Source organism: Lates calcarifer, linkage group LG8, assembly GCF_001640805.2.
Source record: "Lates calcarifer isolate ASB-BC8 linkage group LG8, TLL_Latcal_v3, whole genome shotgun sequence".
NCBI classification, from domain to species: Eukaryota; Metazoa; Chordata; class Actinopteri; family Centropomidae; genus Lates; species Lates calcarifer.
The window spans coordinates 10,296,473-10,315,399 of NC_066840.1; the positions used below are offsets into that span (position 1 = coordinate 10,296,473).

Sequence of the window (18,927 nt, forward strand, 5' to 3'; positions counted from 1 at the left end):
TTTTTTTTTAGCAACGTACGTTTATGATTTTGCACGTCTCTGCCCCATATAGAGCCCCACAGTTAGACCCTTCGAAATAAAGTGACAGCGTGAAATCAAAACTGATCACAGCAATTTTAGCAACATGTAAATGCATTCTTCTTTTGATAAATGTAGAATAATATAATTCAGATGTAATTTAGATAGCATACTGATATCTGCAATTGAAAATTGCTGAATTCTTAAACTGAACCGAGCTGAACCAAAATCTACCATTGACGCATGCGTGGTGGATATCAGGACGAGACAGCAAAAACAATTCCATAAACTGATCTTAAAGTCCGTCACCCTATCGGTATGTGAATACCTTCACATTAACCTGACTTCACCACTTATCTCTGCCTCATTTGACCATAACCTAACTGAAGAGAAGGGGGCGCTAAGAGAGACCGTTTTTACAAGAAGGAGACACTCACTGAAGGAGGACAGACCTCGCCACAAGACCTGTAACTAACTTCCTTCATTGTCTCATCAGTATTTAGTGTACATTACACACAGAGAAACCAAATAAGCCATGGCACTTGAAAAACTCAGGAAAGAAGAAACTCTCGCAATGAGGAAGAGATTAATCGGGTATGTTACAATGAATCTTGACTAGTAATGTGTAGAGTTTCATAGTGCTTGCTGCCAGTAGTATGCATGAATGATACTGACACGTATCAATCCCTTCGATTACAGACAATCATGCAGACTCTTTTATTCAGACGACCCTGTGAAAATAGTAAGAGCAAGAGGACAATATCTATTCGATGAAAATGGCCAGCGCTATCTGGACTGCATCAGTAACGTTCATCATGGTAAAACTTTTATTATTCAGAGCATAGTCCATATTCATTGCCTTTCATAAATTAAGTTTATTATACCCCCACACCCCACAGGGAAACACACAGTATGTTTTCTATTGTAGTTGGCCACTGTCACCCCAGCATTACAAAGGCTGCAGCAGCACAAATGGACCTTCTGAACACAAACGCCCGATTCCTGCATGACAACATAGTCCTGTATGCAGACCGCCTGGCTGCCACTCTGCCTGAGAAACTGTGTGTCTTCTACTTTGTGAACTCTGGGTAAGTGGTGCTGTGTAATACACCCACAGCCCCCCACAGAATAGTACTCCTGAAGTAAAATCCTCGGGATTTCACTTGTTCTTCTGACAGTTCAGAGGCCAATGATCTTGCCCTACGCCTGGCACAGCAGTACACCCAACATCAGGACGTCATTGTGCTTGACCAGTAAGTGCTGTGCTCAACTGCAGCTCGTTCACCCTCCGACAATACATTTTGTTAATGAACTCTTCTTTCATACTAGTGCATACCATGGGCATCTAATGTCCCTCATCGACATTAGTCCTTACAAGTTCCGGAAACTGGCAGGACAGAAAGAATGGGTTCATGTGGTGTGTAAATTTATACAACCATCATTACGCAAGCCACTGACCGACAGTAGACTCCTTCATATCTAAAAAGAAAATGTGTTTCATGCGCCTAGGCACCTTTACCAGACACCTACAGAGGCATATACAGAGAGAATCATCCCAACCCTGGCCAAGTGTATGCTGATGCAGTGAAAGACCTAATAGAGGAGGTGCACAAGAAAGGCCGTAAGGTACACAATAAAATAAGTAACATTTAAAACATTTACCAATATACAGAGACATACAGAGAATTATGCTGTAATAAACATGACCAGTGCATAACATTTATGCTACTTATTTACTGCCTTTTTCCTATAGATCTCTGCCTTCTTTGCTGAATCATTGCCAAGTGTTGGAGGACAAGTCATCTTACCCCAAGGGTACTCCGCTAAAGTTGCAGAGTGAGTAATAACTCAGTTTTCAGGTTCTGTTTTTGCTCAGTCAAATGCACAATAATGGTCACATGGTACGGCTTCCTCATATACGCTCCACAGGTATGTGCGCGCAGCTGGCGGAGTGTTTGTGGCAGACGAGGTGCAGACAGGTTTTGGACGTGTGGGAAGTCACTTCTGGGCTTTCCAGCTGCAGGGAGAGGATTTCTGTCCTGACATAGTGACGTTGGGCAAACCGATGGGCAATGGGCATCCCTTGGCATGTGTGGCAACCACTGCTGAGATAGCTGGAGCTTTCACAGCCAATGGAGTGGAATATTTCAATACGGTGACTATACATTAGCCTCAAAAAATATGATTGAATGCCCCTTCCAGTTGGCATCTAGCTTTTCCCAGCTACAGAGTAGTAATCCAGTGATTTTAAAGTATGATTATCATTACTACACTGGTAGTGCTAAATGTAATATAATACTTCGGTTGAAACGTTTTCGGACTGCCTCTTGCTGAAACATATATCAAGATGAAATAAATGTTTTCTGTCTAACTTCATGCAGTTCGGAGGGAATCCAGTGTCATGTGCGATTGGCTTGGCAGTCCTTGATGTGATAGAGGAGGAGGACCTAAGAGGAAACGCCAAGAGAGTGGGAGCATATCTTAAAGATTTGTTCTCAAAGCTAAAAACAAGACATCAAATTATTGGGGATGTCAGGTAAGGATGCAGTGACCAGGGCATCCTAGCTATTCAAACTCATCAAGGCTAATGCTATTCTCTCAGAGTCCATGGCATTAAATCAATCATAAAGGATAACCAGTCCCTTGGTCCATCCACACAGGTGTTATCACTTCATGCTCACTTTGAGCAAGTGCAGTCATCAACTGACATTTCTTACTTACTGCATATCACTGCAGCTTACTGTTTATTAATGCAATTGGCTGCACTAATTTTTCATGCTGGGGTGCTTGGGGTTGAAATATGTGTAGAGGTAATGATGAAGAAATGCACCCAGCAAGCAGAATCTCAATGAAACACATACAGAATGATACAGCAGCAGCAAAATGTCAGTGTGTTTGAACACCTGACACCTTTTATTTTTTAAAGTGGATCCACAAAAACACCTGTGTGGATATACAGGGGCTCAGACAGAGAGTGACACATTTTGTAACTAGTGTTAGAACATTAGATTGTAAATAAGCTTTAAAGTATACAAAGCCCGCTAAGTGAAAAAAAACCTCTATCCCCAAAACAAAAAACCATTTCATTCAATCAAACTGATTTATTTTTTGTTTTTGTGTACATCATGCTTTACAATAGATATTTTGACTTGTCATTGCAGGAAAAGCATGGGTGTTATGTTAACAAATGTCTCAGCAAGTCAGGATGGTAAAATCCCCCGAAATTGTAGCAGCAAAAGAACTGAACCATCATTAATTTCATTATTTACAGCCTTGCTTTTCCTGCTGTGATTCATCAAAATGTCTTCTGTTAAAAAAAGGCCTGTGTAAGGCACTTGAGCTCGTACACAGCTTTCATTGTAATACCAAGCAAAAATAGGGAGTGACAAAATTACATAAAAACAATAACTTGTAATTTTGAAACCATACCCATCAGGCATTGTGCAACCTCACTAACCCTGGATGTTAAATTAATCAAATGTATCAAAATAATGGCCTTTGTTGATATAAAGTCCATAACATCCAGCAACTGTTGTCTAACATAAATAAACAAACAAATATTAATAATAAATATAAATAAATGTGTCCATGTTCCAGATGTATTTATCTATTTTCTTCACCTAAATGAATCAGATTCTCTGTAATGAAAACAGCTGTTTCTGTTTGTGCAGAGGTGTAGGACTCTTTGTGGGACTTGAGCTGGTCACAGACAGAGAACAGAGGACTCCTGCCACAGAAGCAGCAGCACTGGTGGTGAAGAGGTATGGGATTACAGTGCAATACAGCAGTTAATGGTTATAGTTTGGCACTTTTTACCTGCCAGGGAAAAGAGACACACTGTCTGTGCTGCACTGGGATCTAAGCTAACCCCCCCCCCCATCTTTTTAAAATCAGGCTGAAAGAGGAAGATCGAATCTGTGTCAGTACAGATGGCCCCTGGGAAAGTGTCTTAAAGTTCAAACCTCCTATGTGCTTCAGTATGGAGGATGCAGAACTGGTGGTGAAATGTATTGACCGCATCCTCACAGGTTAATTGCACAAACACCACCATCACACTACAGCTGTTACCAGAGGATTGTATGTATGTTTTATGCTTAACACATAACACTTGCTGTAACAATAGTAAAAGGTGCCTATAAAGAGTTCACTTCACACATTCATTATTTAAGGGCAGAAGAACTCATTTTTTCTTGCTTTCACAGACATGGAAGCCAATGACCTCAAACTGGAAAAGGAAGACATCTAAGGTTTGTTAAACCTGTAGAAAAACTTTTAATTGCATCAGACATTGTCAGATGGTCACATTCATAAAGTTCAGAGGTAGAGATATGAATGTCTATACTTGAGGTTCCAGTAGATCAAACAAGTTCAGTCATTTCACTTAGCAGAACATGTTGCCACCTTGCACCCAACTCTGACCACTGTGGGGACTAGGTCACTTGAAATGTATGTAAGTCTGATGTGTAACAGCTGTCTTTTTAGCAGTACATTTTATATCAAAGCTTAAATCTAGGGTATATAAAAGTGGTGACAGTAGATGGTAAATGAGTCAATAGTGAAGGATGACTGCTACATGATTTGTCTAGAGTCATATGACCAAAAAGTTTTATTCCCCCTTTCAGGTGTTCAGTGCCAATTTATGGTCTGACATTGGAGGAATGAAGAGGCAGTCATCTGTATGATGAAACCCAGCCAATTGGAGGTAATCATATTTGGAGTGATGCCAGCTGTAGCACATCGTTACCACCTGGGAGATGACTGATCAAGATGCTAATGAGACACTAATGAGAAACCAATAAATAGTTAACACTTTTTAATTCCTTACTCTGACTATTTTCTTTTACCCACAGCACCAATATTTAAAATAATAAGTCCCAGCTTATAACACTGATCAGCAACATGTTCTCAATACACAGTACGGTTGATATAAGCACTTACCAGACTACTATCTTTAACTCCTGGACACATTCACAAAAATGCTCAAGTATCGCAGTTTGACATCTAGTGGGGTGGGTATTAACACTCAGCCAGTTATCCTTCAGGCAGTGAAGCCCTCTCCCACAGCTTCTCAAAGATGCATCCGTAGAGATGTTAACATTACTCAAGACAAAACAAGCAAGCCATTTAACAGTACAAAACATTTAACATTAACTTTACAAATAATAACAAAAAGATCCATGTGTAATATAAACCAAAAGTTTATTTCTACCAATTTGCCCAAGACACTAGAGGAATGAGTTTCCAGTGAGAGAGGGAGTACCCTCTTACATTAACAGGCTTGCGTTCAGTTGAATAACACTAGTAAAGCCACTTAAAATTGCAGACATGATGGGGGAAGAGTCTCCTTAAAAGCCAAAAGAAAAAAAAAAGAAAAGAAAAAAAAAAGATGCTGGTTGTCTTCGTCTACTATGCCATCTGCAAACATTCACTTGACACGCTTGACAATGAACCCTTTGATTAGTTTAAATCCCTTATTTTACCTCACCCCACATCTGAAGCCATGCAACTCGCATCCAACACTCAGCACGGGAGAAAATAACTAAAGATCTAGAAACACCAAAAGAAAAAAAAGCAAAATTGTTTTATTTGTGAGCTTTAAAAGCTCTTGCTCCTGCTCGTCTGTAAATCCAGTAGACATGTAAAAATACAACCATACAATACATTAGATTCAAAAAGGTACCAAAAAGTACAGTAAAAATAACACTTCCATCACTGGAAATGTAAATGGACACAAAACAATATAAAATAAAAAGTGGAAAAGTGACATTTGCTTCCCCAGTTCCTCACTTGATCTGTACAAATGGAGCATGAGTCCAAATTTCTGCCAACTCCAAAGGAAAAGCCAGAGCCCATGTTCGTTGTGGTCAGACCATGGATCTCTTTTTCTTATTTACTTTAGACCTTAAGAGAAAAACACGGTGCTTAACGTTACTGAGAATAAACCAAATACGGCATGCAGTTACACATAGACAGACAGGTGCATGAATGAGTTTGACAGGTCAGTGAATGGACAGACACACTTTGGGGGGGAGGGGGGGGACACGACCGCTAGCTATTACACGTAGCACCCTGATGAAAGGTGGAACGGTCCTTATTCCTGTTCTCAACCACCACCAACTCAACCCTTATTGATCAAGTAGTGTTTGTAGAGATGCATCTTAAGATGGCTGACAGGTGGAATGAATCCATCTTTAATGATCACAGACCCCACAACACGGCCTACCCTAACCCCACCACAATGCTTGAATGGATTTAGAGTAGATGGAGATCTTTGGGGTCAAAAAGGCACCAATGGTTACAGCTATGTTCTCATACTACCACGGATGATGCAAAAATGCATACCTGCACTACGTGTGATCAGTATGGCTTGTAGCTACTCTGGTGGCCTCCACGTCTTGGAGTTTTCCCATAGCTTGTATTGCCCTGGTCTGGAGGACAAGAGAAAAAGGGACTGAGTTCTTCTGTACAACAAGGAGGACCAAGAAAATAAAGTTTCTTTTTCTTTCCCTGGGGGGACTTATCGCTTACTGTAATCGTAGCCACCCCCATAGCCGTAATAACCAGCAGAGTAGTCATAGTTGCCATAGCCGCCATATCCGTAGCCTTGCTGTCCGTAGCCATAGTTCTGGTTGTATCCCTGGTTCCAGTAGTTATTGTAGCCTTGATTCCAGTTCTGGCCCTGGCCTAGAAACAACAGGTGAAGTCTTGGTCATAACTAAACCTACAAAATCTACCATTGAATGTAGGTCAAAAGAAAGACACGGCTTTCACAAAACAAGGGTGCTTACCTCCACGGCCCCTGCCACGTCCGTATCCACGGGCACCGAACTGCTGCTGCTGGTAGACCTCTTTGGGCTGGGCTATCTTAATTTCACACTGGAACATCACACAAGAGCACAATACAGTTAAAAGTGAAATAATTTTTAGGAAAAAAAGAGAAACCTTACGTTACACTCAGCTTCCCCTGTATACAGAATGTATGACATGCCATTACCTTGCTTCCACCAACGTTGTGGTATTTCTTCTCCATAACTTTCTTGACAGGAGCCTCTTCTTTATATGTAATGAATACAAATCCCCGCCTCTTTTCTGTCTTTGGATCTTGGGGAAGCTCAATGGTCTCGATCTAAGCATGAGAAAAATAAACATTTGAATCAGCAAATATCAGTGTAACTATTCAGTGAGTCAACACACTGACAAAACCCTGTGAATGTCTTACCTCTCCAAAGGTCCCAAAGTACTCCTGGATGACCTCCTTTGAAGTGTCAGGGTTAAGGCCTCCCACAAAGATTTTCTTGACTGGATCCTTCTTCATGGCCATGGCCTTCTTTGGATCGATCTGTCGGCCATCTAACCTGTGCTCCTTCTGTTCGAGAACCTAAAAAAAAAAAAACACAAGAAAACATTAAAAACTGCCAGTTTTGTAAACATGGGACAAGAGTTCCTTAAGCTCCAGCATAGTTGCTTCCCCACTCACCTTGTCTACGCTGGCTGCATCTTTGAAGAGAATGAAGCCAAAGCCTCTTGACCGGCCTGTCTGCTGGTCCATCTTTATGGTGCAGTCTGTCACCTCACCAAATTTGGAGAAGTAATCTTTAAGATCCTTCTTGCTTGTGTCCCAGCTGAGACCACCAACAAACATTTTCCTAAACACACAGAGAGAGGGGGAAAAGGACACGTTTAGGATTACATGCAGCACCGCTACTCCAACTTTATATATGGCTGTGGGGGGTGGGGATGGTTGTTGGGCAGAGGGGGTGTAAATGTACACACTGTTCCAGAACATCTGTTGACCCAATGACGTATGATGGCAGGCTGCAGTTGCATTAGCTTCAGGCTATTTTACAACATTATATCAATATAATGAAAATCGCTACAGGACCACAGCAGACACCGCGTCTCCATAGTTTGTCATAAGCCAATACATGTTAGATTTGATCCCGGCTCACGCGCCCATCCCCCCTCCACTCTGCACATGGCGCCAACAAAGGCCGGTTGAACAAAGAACCATGGCAAACCACGAGTGCGTATTATAATTGTCGGTTACACCAAAGGACTCGTATTATGCCATTTTAGACTCACCCCGCATCCTCCTCGCCTTTGCTGGCGTCGATCTGGCCGCCCTCCGTGCCACCGTTCTGCGAATTCCCGTCCGCGTCGGGCCCCGCACCCTCTCCGCAGTCATTCACGGCGCTGTCGTCGTTCCCCTCTTCGGTGAGGCCGGCTCCGTTGAAATCGTCGTCGACTTCGTGGCCGTTTTCTGATGTTTCCATATATTGCTGTTCTGTCTCAGACATTTTGCACTATTATACCTAAACCGAAAGAAAATAAACCATTAAGTTATAAGATAATCACGGCGGTTATATAATCCGTCATGCCGTACATGCTTCGCCATTTACATGGTGCCAATACATGCATTTCCCACCATTTTGGCCGGCACAATCGCGCTCCATACATTCATAGAATGCCTTAATTGTTGCCGAGTGCCAGCAAATGGCAACAGAGTAGCGTTTGCGCACACAGCACAGTAACCACCCAACATCTAAATTACATTCCTCCAAGAGCGAGAGATTAGAAAAAGTGTAACCATCTGTATCACACTGATAAACCAAGCCTAGACCGAACAACTCAAATTCGCAGTTACGTAATGCAGAGGCCGTGCTACCCGCACTCTGAGCTCATAATTTCTACTTATTACAGATATTTGATGAACCTCTACAAGAAAGAATAACGAAGAGACTAAAGCTAATGAAGTACTTACGCGACAATACAATGAAAAAACCAAGGCTAAAGTAGTACGAAAACCTGCTTACTGGTCACACAACCGGAGAGCTCTCTTCAAGATGGATTCTCCCACACGACGGCAACTCGTGGTTGGTTTTCTAGAACCGGCAGAAAAAAACTAAATTTCTGCAGAGACGGCGTCTGATTGGATGATCGCCGCTGCCATTTACGGCACCGACCAATTACATACGCGTTGCTTTCTTCTCACAGAAGAGGTTCACGCCCACAGCTAGCACACAGGAAGGAACCTAGAGAACTCAGAGTACCCTTTCTGTTTCTACTGAATTATTTGTCCACAACTCGACCGTAGAGCTCTGCACAGCTACTATGTTGCGCTGAATAATGTTTCAAAGTGTTACTCTTAACATTTGTCGAGCTTGCGTTACAATTAACTTAGAGTCTGACAACACCGTAGCCAAATTAAACTGCAGTGTGATCCATGTACGTGAGAAAATTAACGGAGTGTGGCGAAAATGTCCAAAAATGCAGATAATTATTATTTACTATTGATTAACAGTGTACATGAGGAGCTGTTAATAAGCCGGTCATGTGTACCTGGACATGCAAGTCAGTGACTACTGCACACATTTTTAACAGAAATACTGAACGTGGGTTGGACAAAATAACCATAGAAACCATAAAATAATGAAATCAAATAATCGAGTACTGGTTAGCAATAAGCACTATTTTGTTGAGTTTAAATGAAGTTTTTATTGGGACTGTCAAAGAGTTTTTAATTCTTAAAAAAGTCAAAAGTTAATTCGTTTTATTCCAATATTCAGTAGACATTTGGGAATAGACAGTTTAAAGTTAAGTGGTATATTTTGGTCTGTTCATCTGTTCCCTTGATTTATCATCCGTCCAGTTATTTCTGTATCTGCGATATCCTGTGCAGGGTGCAGGGACCAGGGTCTGTCCAATAGTCAGCAGCTCCTCAGTGTATCACAGCCCTCTGTCTAGACAATGAGTTAGGAACTACACATATAAAAAACTACAATCATAGTTACACACTGCAGACCAAATAACCTGTAATCAACTGGCCTTTAGAGACTGACATCAACAGCCAGCCGAGTCTCAACAATTACAAAAACGATCATAAAACACATAATGCTATTGTTGAAAAGGTCTCTGGGATTATTTTCTTACATAATCAGTGTGTTAGCTGCCATGCAGACTGCTGTGAAGGCCTGAATAAAAGTGTAATTCTCATTTGACCAACTGAAATCATCAACTTCGTACACTCAGTAATATGTTGGACAGCCATATGCACATGTAGGTACTTTGGAGTACCTAAAGACAAAGCTGGTCAAAGTACAGTATATAAACCACAACATGTTACTGAATGTTTGGTCTATCTTACATTAATGAACATTAAGTTAATGTTCTTATCTCAGTTCAGGTCATACAACTCATCCACTTCATTCAGTGCAGTAATTTTCAGTAAATCAAATGAATCATTTTGAAACCCATGGCTGATTTGCTAGAAATTCAAAACTGTATCCCAGCAGGGATGCTTAACTGGAAAATAAATACATCTGAGATGCTTGAGTTATTGAATGTCAGTGTTCGTCTGTATATCTGCTGAAATTTAATAGAAAGCAAACATAACAGATGACTGGTGCTGAAAGTATATTTTATTTTTATCATAGTGCTGAATTCCAAAAATAAAAAAAATACATTGTCTGATAATATGTATTGTTCCCTTTTTTCCCTGTTATCACTCTGCTTCTTCCACAATGACCCCATCACATATTTGAGGCTTGTTTGGACTGTTATTCATCAGCCAGTCTGCGAGCCAAACCTATTGTAAACAAAAAGTACAGGATAATGGACTATGATGTTTCAGGGACCCCAGATGAAAGACCAGCAAACAAGATGATAACAGTAATATTAATGGCAATAAATAATAAATAATAAAATGAATTAATCTGTCTATCTGTATATCTCAAAATACTGAGCTTTGAGTACTTACGCAGGGGTTGTGTGGCTTGTGCTTGCAGAGTTCAGTGAGTCCACGTAGCAGAGTTGGGTTTACATACCTGCTCAGGTATTCTTCGGTCGCTTCTCTTGAGGGAAAGGGCTCAATTACAGCTGCAGAGAGAAAGCATGTTGGGCACATTATCATAAGTGTTCAATACCACATTTTCTATTTGAACAACTGTATGTGTAAGTGTGTTTTTTACTTACAGTTTGGGAACATGAATTTGATCTCCCTCTCAGCTGCATGAAATGACTCGCTGCCATGTAGTGCATTTTTCAGGTCTGAGGAGCCATATTTTGCCCTAAGGCTGGTGGAAAAAATACAGCACATTCATATAAACACTCCTACTTGAGCTTGAGCACCAACCTTTACCCTACTAATTTAGATAAAGACAACAATCATGATACCAAGTCAAAGGATGACCTGCATTCAAAAAGTATGGTGAACTATGTACTGTATGTCATAAATTATGATAATTCTGGGTCTTAACCTCTGACCATTATGACTCATAATATAGTCAGAGTCATTTTTTATGACTCAGAAAAAAGTCTGTTTTATTTGCCTGTTTCTAAGCAAACATTTAATGCATTGACAGGAACTTAGACATTATGGGACAGATCACAAGCCTTGTTTGTATTTACACTCCATTTTCCTTTCCAGCTAGGCAGTGATTCAAAGTGCCTATTATTGTAATGTGTTTTATGTATTAAAAAAAACAGACAACAGAATAAAAGACTGAATCATCACATTCTAAGTTGACAAACTGACCATTCTGGATGGGTTTCTTTAGCCTTGGCACTGTTGACAGGCCCTATGATGGACTTCCAGTGGGCAATGGCGTTGCTGCGGGCCAGAGTCAGGGCAATGATGGGTCCAGAGCTCATGAAGGCAGTCAAGCTGGGAAAGAAGAACTTTCCATACTGGTCTGCGTAGAAGTCGCTGCATAGCTCTGGACTTAGCTGCAGCTTCCGCTTCTGCCGCAGGGGTAAAGTATTGGACACCTCAGTGAGATATGTGGGGAAAGGTGAATCATATTTAGTGGATTCAGATGAATCCACTCATTTATTATTCTCAAACTACCCAGACAAGTAAAAGTAAGACTTATGTTGAGGCCATATTTGTCAGGAAAACATCTATTCATATGGCACTCAGAGAATTAGCAGGCATTCAAAAGTATGCAATTAATTTAAAAATTAGGTTCTTGGACAAAGCTGCACCATAGAACTACAACTCCTAATAATTTTTATTTTGACATAATGTTGTGCTTCTAGTGCTTCAAATTGATAGTCAGAAATACAAAGTCTGATCACATATCGTCTGTTTCAGTAACACACATTTCACCTAAATTTGTGTTCAGTGTGACCATGATATTTGCTGAGCAGGACATTATCAGCGCTCTCTGGTGGACAAACTATATAATGGCGCGACTGTTTCTCTTCCCTGAAAAAGAGCTCTGGCATTTCTGTACTGCAATTTGTTGATCCCGTCAAAATATATGCAGATAACAAAAAAAAAAAAAAAAAAAAAAAAAAAAAAAAAGCAATAAATCAGTCAAAAATATCAGTAGGCTCTACACATAAATGGAGAAACGTCTCATCTGTCGATGTAGGAGCATTTCATAATAAAGGTAAACTCACAAACTATTGCCTCAAATATCACTAAGCAAGTATTATCGGTTGGATCAATTACTTCCGGACACGATATAGTACACCCTGAAGACTGATATCCGTTACCAAAACCGTTCACCGGGCGAAATGTCTGTTCCATTAGAAAACACTGAAATTCACAGATTTGTATTTAGTTGTATTTAGTCTGCCTTTGCATTTTCAAACAAGAAACGTCAAACCGACCTGCAAAACAATGAATCCCGATTTGAGGATAATGTCTTCGATCTCCTCGCTTTTGTGAATGGCATCCGGTTTAATGATGGCCAGAGTTCTCTCCACATAAATGCGAGGATATTTGTTTTGGTCCATTTTTTCCCTCACGCTAGCTACACAAGCATCTGTAGCCTCGCGATAAAGTTAATAAAGTATATGAAGCTGGTAAAGTTAACAGTTATTAATTAAAAAATGTCGTAAAAATAACCAAGATACTATTACTTGTTCCTTTAAACCCACCACTACCGCACGGTCTTAACGTCTGTATTTGGGTTGCTAGGATACCACTACCCTTCTACGGGAAGCCAAGCAGGACAATTCGCACAATGTACACAACACTGGTTAAACCTCTACCCGTATCCTCGCCTAAAATTATTATAACTCTATCGATATTTATTCCCCCGTCTCAGTTTGTGGAGTGTATAAGATTATTTAAGACTGGTATGACAAATGAGGTTATCCCTGAACCCAGGCATTCATTTTGACATTGAAAAAAAAAAAAAAAATGACCAAAATGGACTGTCATGCCTAGCTTTGTTCTTAAACTAGGTTTTTAATAAACCCTTCAGACTTTTGCCAAATATTTGTTTATTAGAATTATTATATATTAGAATTTCTTTGTTGAGGTTTGGAATACACTGTTCTCCCTACTGACTGTTACACAGTTAGCATGAAATTTATAAAGTTCCACCTGTAACAAACACACAAATACTAATAATCTTACTGTATGTATAATCATTGATATATATGAATCATAGTGTTGAAACCAAGAAAGTACACGTGTTCTTTTCAAACAGTCTTTTATTCCAAGATTCTTCAACGAAAAGTTCTTATCGAGTTCCAATAGTCACCTGCCACACTCTGATCAGGTTGTCAGTGTAGCCAGCAAACAGGGTCTGTAAAAAAAAATAGAGGAATGCATGTTAACGCAGTAGTTCAATACTATCATTTTATATTCCCACAGTTCGTGCATTAATATGCAAATAAGTGTTTCTAGTGCCCCTCATATTTGCAGGACTGTCAGCAGCAGACATCAGAGTTAAAAGTGAATGGGTATAATCACTGGGGGTAAAACACTAAATCCACCAACTAAGGGGATAGTCAGACATCTGTACTGAAAGGTCCTAGAGAGCTGAGTGTGTTGTACCTGTCCATCAGCAGACCATGCCAGGGAAGTACACTGTGGAGGCTCAGCCTTGCTGTTTGTGCTGATCACTTCCTGTCTCAGCTCATCCACAATGATCTTGCCCTCCAGATCCTACACAAAGAGAAGGAGAACACCAGAGGCAATCAGTAACTACACGGATGTAGCAAAGGATCAATGACAGAAGTCAATGCATCCAAAATTAATTATATAGTAAACAAATTGGTCTGTGTTAGAGCTCAGAAACAGCCTCTTTATCATCAAATAATACAGTTGGCATTGAAAGTTTCGTCACTGCTCTTTATGCCTTAGCTTTGATGTAACCATATGCTGGCCATGTGGTATTTAGGATGAAGGCTTTTACCCAGATCTTGATGCTGGGGCCAGTGGCAGCACACAGCCAGTAACGGTTGGGGCTGAAGCAGAGGGCATTGATAGTGTCACCACTGTCCAGGGTGTAGAGGTGCTTGCCCTCATTCAGGTCCCACAGCATGGCCTGGCCGTCCTGATCAGGAAAGAAAAAAAAAAGTATGCTTCAATAACCATATTTCTAAGCCATTTAATACAGCCAACACCACAACAAACTTTTTGAGTGCAGGTACCACTCAGAAACAGCCTCTTTATCATCACTGTTAAACAGATGCTTCTAAAGTTTTCATCACTGTTGAAACCTGCAAGCTGGTCTACAGCTGGTGTTTCTACTGAATTGAGAATGGGTGCGGAAATATCAAACATTCTGTCCACAATGATGATAAAAAAAAAAAATAATGTTATACCTTTCCACCAGATGCACACAGGGAGCCATCAGGAGAGACAGTGACTGTGTTCAGGAAGCCAGTGTGGCCAATGTGGTTGGTCTTCAGCTTGCAGTTAGCCAGGTTCCACACCTAAGAGCAAAGGACAGGAAGACTACATCACACCTATGAAATATATAAAACACTATACAAAGCTATGTGGGGTTTGCCCTCATCACTGGGCAAACAAACTACTTAGGATTAAGTCTCATTCAGTCACCATGACAACTCAAAGGCAAAAGCTGACGGGAGTGTAAAAAGTAACATACCTTGACCATCTTGTCCCAGCCGCAGGAGACAATAATGGGGTTGCTGCTGTTGGGGGAGAAGCGCACACAAGACACCCACTCAGAGTGGCCCTCATCCTGCACATTGAAGAGTTACAATGAAAGATCCCAACATTAGTCATTTGTTTTTGCAAGGTCATAGACTAGTACTTAAAACCTCTAATTCCACCAACAAGAAAGACTGTCTAATCCTGACAGACTGCAACATGAGCTGGCAGCTCACCTGGATGGTGTACTTGCAGACTCCGAGAGTGTTCCACAGCTTGATGGTCTTGTCCCGGGAGCCGGACACAATCTGGCGGTTATCGGCAGAGAAGGCAACACTCAGAACGTCCTTGGTGTGTCCAACAAACTGGCGGGTGGTCACGCCACTGGGAAAACATCACACCACAAATGTCAGATGATCGCAACTGTTGCAAGTTACTGGGTAAGAACTATTCCAAAAGTTACACATTTAAGCAAGAAATGGGCAACAATGAATATTTAACATCTACTAGCATCATCAGTGTTTACAGCAGAAGCTGATCACTGAAGGACTTTCATTGCTGAAAAGAAGAACCTGAGGTCTGTTACTGTGTCTTACTAAACATTTCAAAACAAATCCTCCATAGTTGTTTTACAAATTACCAGCAACAGTTTAGATTATAACTTTTCACATTAGGTATTGACTGTTAAAACACATTGCCAAAAACGGCAATTAATCTCAATATACTTAAGATTATTTGTGCCATTCGGTCAATTACAAATAACCTAATCTCACATTTAGTGTCCCAGATAATTTTACTTTCAGTCAAAAAAGCTTTATGTTTCAAGGCTATCTATCTTATTACAAGCTGGTTAATCAATATTTCTTGATTAAGAAGGAAACTCTCCCAACTCAGCCAACTCTGATGGAGGTCATATTTAACCAAGGAGCTCAGGCCATGTAATGTCCAATGACAGAAGTCAATGCATCCAAAATTACGAAGTGAATAAACTAGTCTGTATTAGAGCTCAGAAACAGCCTCTTTATCATCAAATAATACAGTTGGCATTGAAAGTTTCGTCACTGCTCTTTACACCTTTGGTTTTATGTAACCATATACTGGCAATGGGGTATTTAGGATGAAGGCTTTTACCCAGATCTTGATGCTGGGGCCAGTGGCAGCACACAGCCAGTCATCTGATCAGTAACTAGAGAGATGTCCAGCTCCAGGCACTTACTTGGTGAGATCCCACAGGCGGAGAGTCCCATCCCAGGCACCTGACAGGGCAAACTGTCCATCAGAAGAGATGACAACATCACTTACAAAGTGAGAGTGGCCCTTCAGGGAGCGCTGGGGGATGCCATAGTTGGTTTCATCACGGGTCAGCTTCCACATGATGATAGACTTGTCTGAAAAACAATCACAAATACAAATTTGTTTAGTTATGTACATTAATGTTCATATTTCCAATCACTAAGAAGTATCAGTGCGTAATATTTAGCATTGGGCGAGAGTATTACCAGGATAAGCTGTCAGACATTCAACCAACAATCAACAGGCCCCATATAAGAAGAGTAGGAGTGAGCTACTGCTAGATTAACACATTGGTGTATGTAACTACACCTTATATTACACATGTGTATATTATCGCGCCTGTAATTACAGCTGTTTACGTTACGACACGTGTCACAGATACAATGTGGGTAACTAAAGCGCAGTTACTGATGACGACTGGTGTTAGCTAGCTCGGCTAACCGGAGTCTTCCTCTCTAGTCTGAGCGATTGTATCGGTGCAAAACTGTATAAATACACAACACAACGCGTCCTCGTGGCTGGTTACATACATTTAGTGTGCCACTCACGTCAGTATCGTCATTTGTCTCACAGCAACTAACCAGCTAGCTGCCTAGCACTACCCGAGCCATGTTGGCGGAGCCGGCCGGGGGGAGCCTCACCTCGGGACGCCGACAGAATCATGTCGGGATACTGGGGTGTAGTGGCGATCTGGGTGACCCATCCACTGTGCCCCTTCAGGGTCCCCCTCACTGTCATCTGCTCGGTCATTTTGGCGAGGTTCAGTGGTGCCTTTTACAAGGATGGATTCAGATTTTTCAAAGGTCCGAGGAAACCTAGGTCCTCATCGCATCTGGGCACAGAGGAAAAGGAAGTTCAAACCCGGATGCAAAAGCTAAGAGGGGGTGAGCGCGCCGCGGAGAACTCTGGGATATGTGGGCTTGATACTTTTACTCGCGCTCCCAGCCTATCCACATGTCTGCCTTGAATATGAATTTACTGCGCACTGACACCAAAAGAATAAGCATTAGGTTCTGAGAGTCTCTGTAATCCACCTATTTCGCCGGAGAAGTTAATGTTAACAAGTCTAAATGTTAAAATAAGTACATTAGAAATATTGCAGGAGATGTAGCCTGACTCTGCCCACAGGGAGATGTTTTTTTCGATTTTAATACAACAGGGTTAACTGGTGATAAATGTTGTATTAGTAATTAGTAACTTAGAGATAAGAAGACTTCAAAAACGTGTTTTTGTTAAATATGGCATGTACAAATAGTGACTACTCTTTTACATGTAGAATATTTATTTTATCTATTTACTGTATGAACAGTTTTGTTTGTGCAAAATGTTTCTTGTATATAATGTTTCATGTACACACTGTTCTGATAATAAAGGGGAAAATAATAATAAAGTTGGGACAGTGGTGGAGTGGTTAGCTCTGTCACCTCACAGGACTTTTTGGGGCTTTTCTGTGTGGAGTTTGCATGTTCTCTCTGTGCCTGCATGGGTTCTTTCCAGGTATTCCAGCTTCCTCCTACAGTCCCAATAAATGCAGGTTAATTGATTACTCTAAATTACACATAGGTGTGACTGTGAAATGTTGTTTGTCTATATATGTTGGCCTAATGTCAGGGGCTCCAGCCCCTGTGACTCCTAAAGGATAAGCAGTATAGATAATAGATGGAAAATGATAATAATACATTCACACCTTTATGGTACATTGGTAAATTAGACCACTTATTAAAATAGATATTTGACATGGTTAATGCTGTCATCATTATGGGTGAATATCACATTCATTCAAGTAATGAGAAAACTGGAATCTGAGTGGACTATTTTGATGCTGATATTGTTAAGATTAGGACCAAATATTTTAACTTTTCCTGATTCCAAAAAGCAAAAGAAGAGCATTTTAGACTATTGTCTAACAATATGTTAACAAATGTGGTACCAATCTAGTATACTGCATATAGTCATAAATACTAAACCACAAATATATTGTAATTAGTTACAAAACTGGCAGTTATTTAAAATTCAAAACAGGTCATTCAGAGTTGCTGTGAACAATTCAAGCAGATGTTAATGTTGTGTGCCTGTGTTGCAATGTTCCCTACCACATGGTTCAACTGCAACCAATTGTGTAGCCTGTTGTTTAGCCTTAGAAACAATGAGCTCATGAGCTGTAACAATGGAGGACATGTGCCACTGATTTGTGAACATGTCTGATAGAATTTGTAAAATTAAAAGCACACTTTTTCGAAACACACTAATATCTGTCTTTATTGTAGACATATTTGAGTCACATAGTCTAAAGTAACTTTTTTTGTAGCCTCACTTCACACTGATACTACCATTAACAGAATGTGAATGAGAGACTCTCTGTCACTGTTATTTACCACCGATATTTGGGTCTGTCATGTTAGTTTAGGGGAATTAAATGTGCTGTTAATTTTGGAGGGAGCACAGAGAGGTCAGAGGTCAACAGTAACCTGGTGGTAGTAGATACTGATCACATATTCAGCAGAATTAGATTATACTTCTGGAAACTTTCCTCTGTAATGTATTTATTAAAATGTTGTTTTGCTTGTTTCTGAATGCCATTTTAGACCATGCTAGCAGCTTAGCTCTGTGGATGGCATCGTTAGTCCGTCAGTTTAGCACTTTGGTCCAGGCTGAAATATCACAGCAACTAGAGGATGAAGTCCTGTGAAATTTTGTAGAGACATTCACGGTCCCCAGAGGATGAAGTCTACTGACGTTGCTGATCCCCTGACTTCCTC

The 18,927-nt window shown here is 40.6% G+C and overlaps 4 protein-coding genes across 6 annotated transcripts; 1 reads left to right on the forward strand and 3 right to left on the reverse strand.

Annotated features, from left to right (window-relative positions):
- The first annotated feature begins 245 nt into the window (after window positions 1–245).
- Window positions 246–4,842, forward strand: phykpl (5-phosphohydroxy-L-lysine phospho-lyase). Its single transcript, XM_018699532.2, has 13 exons — window positions 246–612; window positions 718–836; window positions 947–1,106; window positions 1,197–1,271; window positions 1,348–1,435; window positions 1,528–1,644; window positions 1,772–1,854; window positions 1,948–2,173; window positions 2,400–2,554; window positions 3,690–3,779; window positions 3,913–4,046; window positions 4,221–4,265; window positions 4,641–4,842. The coding sequence occupies exons 1-12, from the start codon at window positions 554–556 to the stop codon at window positions 4,262–4,264; spliced, it is 1,350 nt and encodes a 449-aa protein (XP_018555048.1). The 5' UTR covers window positions 246–553; the 3' UTR covers window position 4,265; window positions 4,641–4,842.
- Window positions 4,843–5,200: 358 nt separating this feature from the next.
- Window positions 5,201–8,978, reverse strand: hnrnpaba (heterogeneous nuclear ribonucleoprotein A/Ba). 3 transcript variants are annotated; one of them, XM_018699536.2, is made up of 9 exons: window positions 8,832–8,978; window positions 8,101–8,330; window positions 7,496–7,664; window positions 7,238–7,396; window positions 7,013–7,144; window positions 6,807–6,894; window positions 6,547–6,702; window positions 6,361–6,446; window positions 5,201–5,919 (listed from the first exon to the last, which is right to left on the reverse strand). In XM_018699536.2, exons 2-8 carry the CDS (start codon window positions 8,313–8,315, stop codon window positions 6,376–6,378), a joined length of 990 nt encoding a protein of 329 aa, XP_018555052.1. In that variant the 5' UTR covers window positions 8,316–8,330; window positions 8,832–8,978; the 3' UTR covers window positions 5,201–5,919; window positions 6,361–6,375. The 3 variants fall into 3 exon arrangements, with proteins under 3 accessions (XP_018555052.1, XP_018555053.1, XP_050928194.1); XM_018699537.2 differs by having other exon boundaries at window positions 8,780–8,903; XM_051072237.1 differs by lacking the exon at window positions 5,201–5,919 and having other exon boundaries at window positions 6,359–6,446.
- Window positions 8,979–10,418: 1,440 nt separating this feature from the next.
- nme5 (NME/NM23 family member 5) lies at window positions 10,419–13,139 on the reverse strand. The gene is made up of 5 exons (XM_018699539.2): window positions 12,634–13,139; window positions 11,552–11,757; window positions 10,990–11,090; window positions 10,775–10,893; window positions 10,419–10,603 (listed from the first exon to the last, which is right to left on the reverse strand). The coding sequence occupies exons 1-5, from the start codon at window positions 12,757–12,759 to the stop codon at window positions 10,520–10,522; spliced, it is 636 nt and encodes a 211-aa protein (XP_018555055.1). The 5' UTR covers window positions 12,760–13,139; the 3' UTR covers window positions 10,419–10,519.
- Window positions 13,140–13,446: 307 nt separating this feature from the next.
- rack1 (receptor for activated C kinase 1) lies at window positions 13,447–17,029 on the reverse strand. The gene is made up of 8 exons (XM_018699538.2): window positions 16,810–17,029; window positions 16,092–16,263; window positions 15,112–15,259; window positions 14,871–14,966; window positions 14,584–14,694; window positions 14,172–14,312; window positions 13,811–13,921; window positions 13,447–13,559 (listed from the first exon to the last, which is right to left on the reverse strand). The coding sequence occupies exons 1-8, from the start codon at window positions 16,916–16,918 to the stop codon at window positions 13,494–13,496; spliced, it is 954 nt and encodes a 317-aa protein (XP_018555054.1). The 5' UTR covers window positions 16,919–17,029; the 3' UTR covers window positions 13,447–13,493.
- Between the last annotated feature and the right edge of the window lie 1,898 nt (window positions 17,030–18,927).

Coding starts and splice junctions, on each gene's coding strand:
- phykpl (XM_018699532.2), top strand. CDS start 554: ATGGCACTTGAAAAACTCAGGAAAGAAGAAACTCTCGCAATGAGGAAG. Junction 1,107..1,196: donor TTCTACTTTGTGAACTCTGG/GTAAGTGGTGCT, acceptor TTCTTCTGACAG/TTCAGAGGCCAATGATCTTG. Junction 1,436..1,527: donor AGAAAGAATGGGTTCATGTG/GTGTGTAAATTT, acceptor TCATGCGCCTAG/GCACCTTTACCAGACACCTA.
- hnrnpaba (XM_018699536.2), bottom strand. CDS start 8,315: ATGTCTGAGACAGAACAGCAATATATGGAAACATCAGAAAACGGCCAC. Junction 7,145..7,237: donor ACTTTGGGACCTTTGGAGAG/GTAAGACATTCA, acceptor TCTCATGCTTAG/ATCGAGACCATTGAGCTTCC. Junction 6,895..7,012: donor ACAACGTTGGTGGAAGCAAG/GTAATGGCATGT, acceptor GTGATGTTCCAG/TGTGAAATTAAGATAGCCCA.
- nme5 (XM_018699539.2), bottom strand. CDS start 12,759: ATGGACCAAAACAAATATCCTCGCATTTATGTGGAGAGAACTCTGGCC. Junction 11,091..11,551: donor AAAGAAACCCATCCAGAATG/GTCAGTTTGTCA, acceptor TTTTTCCACCAG/CCTTAGGGCAAAATATGGCT. Junction 10,604..10,774: donor ACAAGCCACACAACCCCTGC/GTAAGTACTCAA, acceptor TGTTTACAATAG/GTTTGGCTCGCAGACTGGCT.
- rack1 (XM_018699538.2), bottom strand. CDS start 16,918: ATGACCGAGCAGATGACAGTGAGGGGGACCCTGAAGGGGCACAGTGGA. Junction 16,264..16,809: donor GATTCTGTCGGCGTCCCGAG/GTGAGGCTCCCC, acceptor ATTGTTTTTCAG/ACAAGTCTATCATCATGTGG. Junction 13,922..14,171: donor GCCCCAGCATCAAGATCTGG/GTAAAAGCCTTC, acceptor CTCTTTGTGTAG/GATCTGGAGGGCAAGATCAT.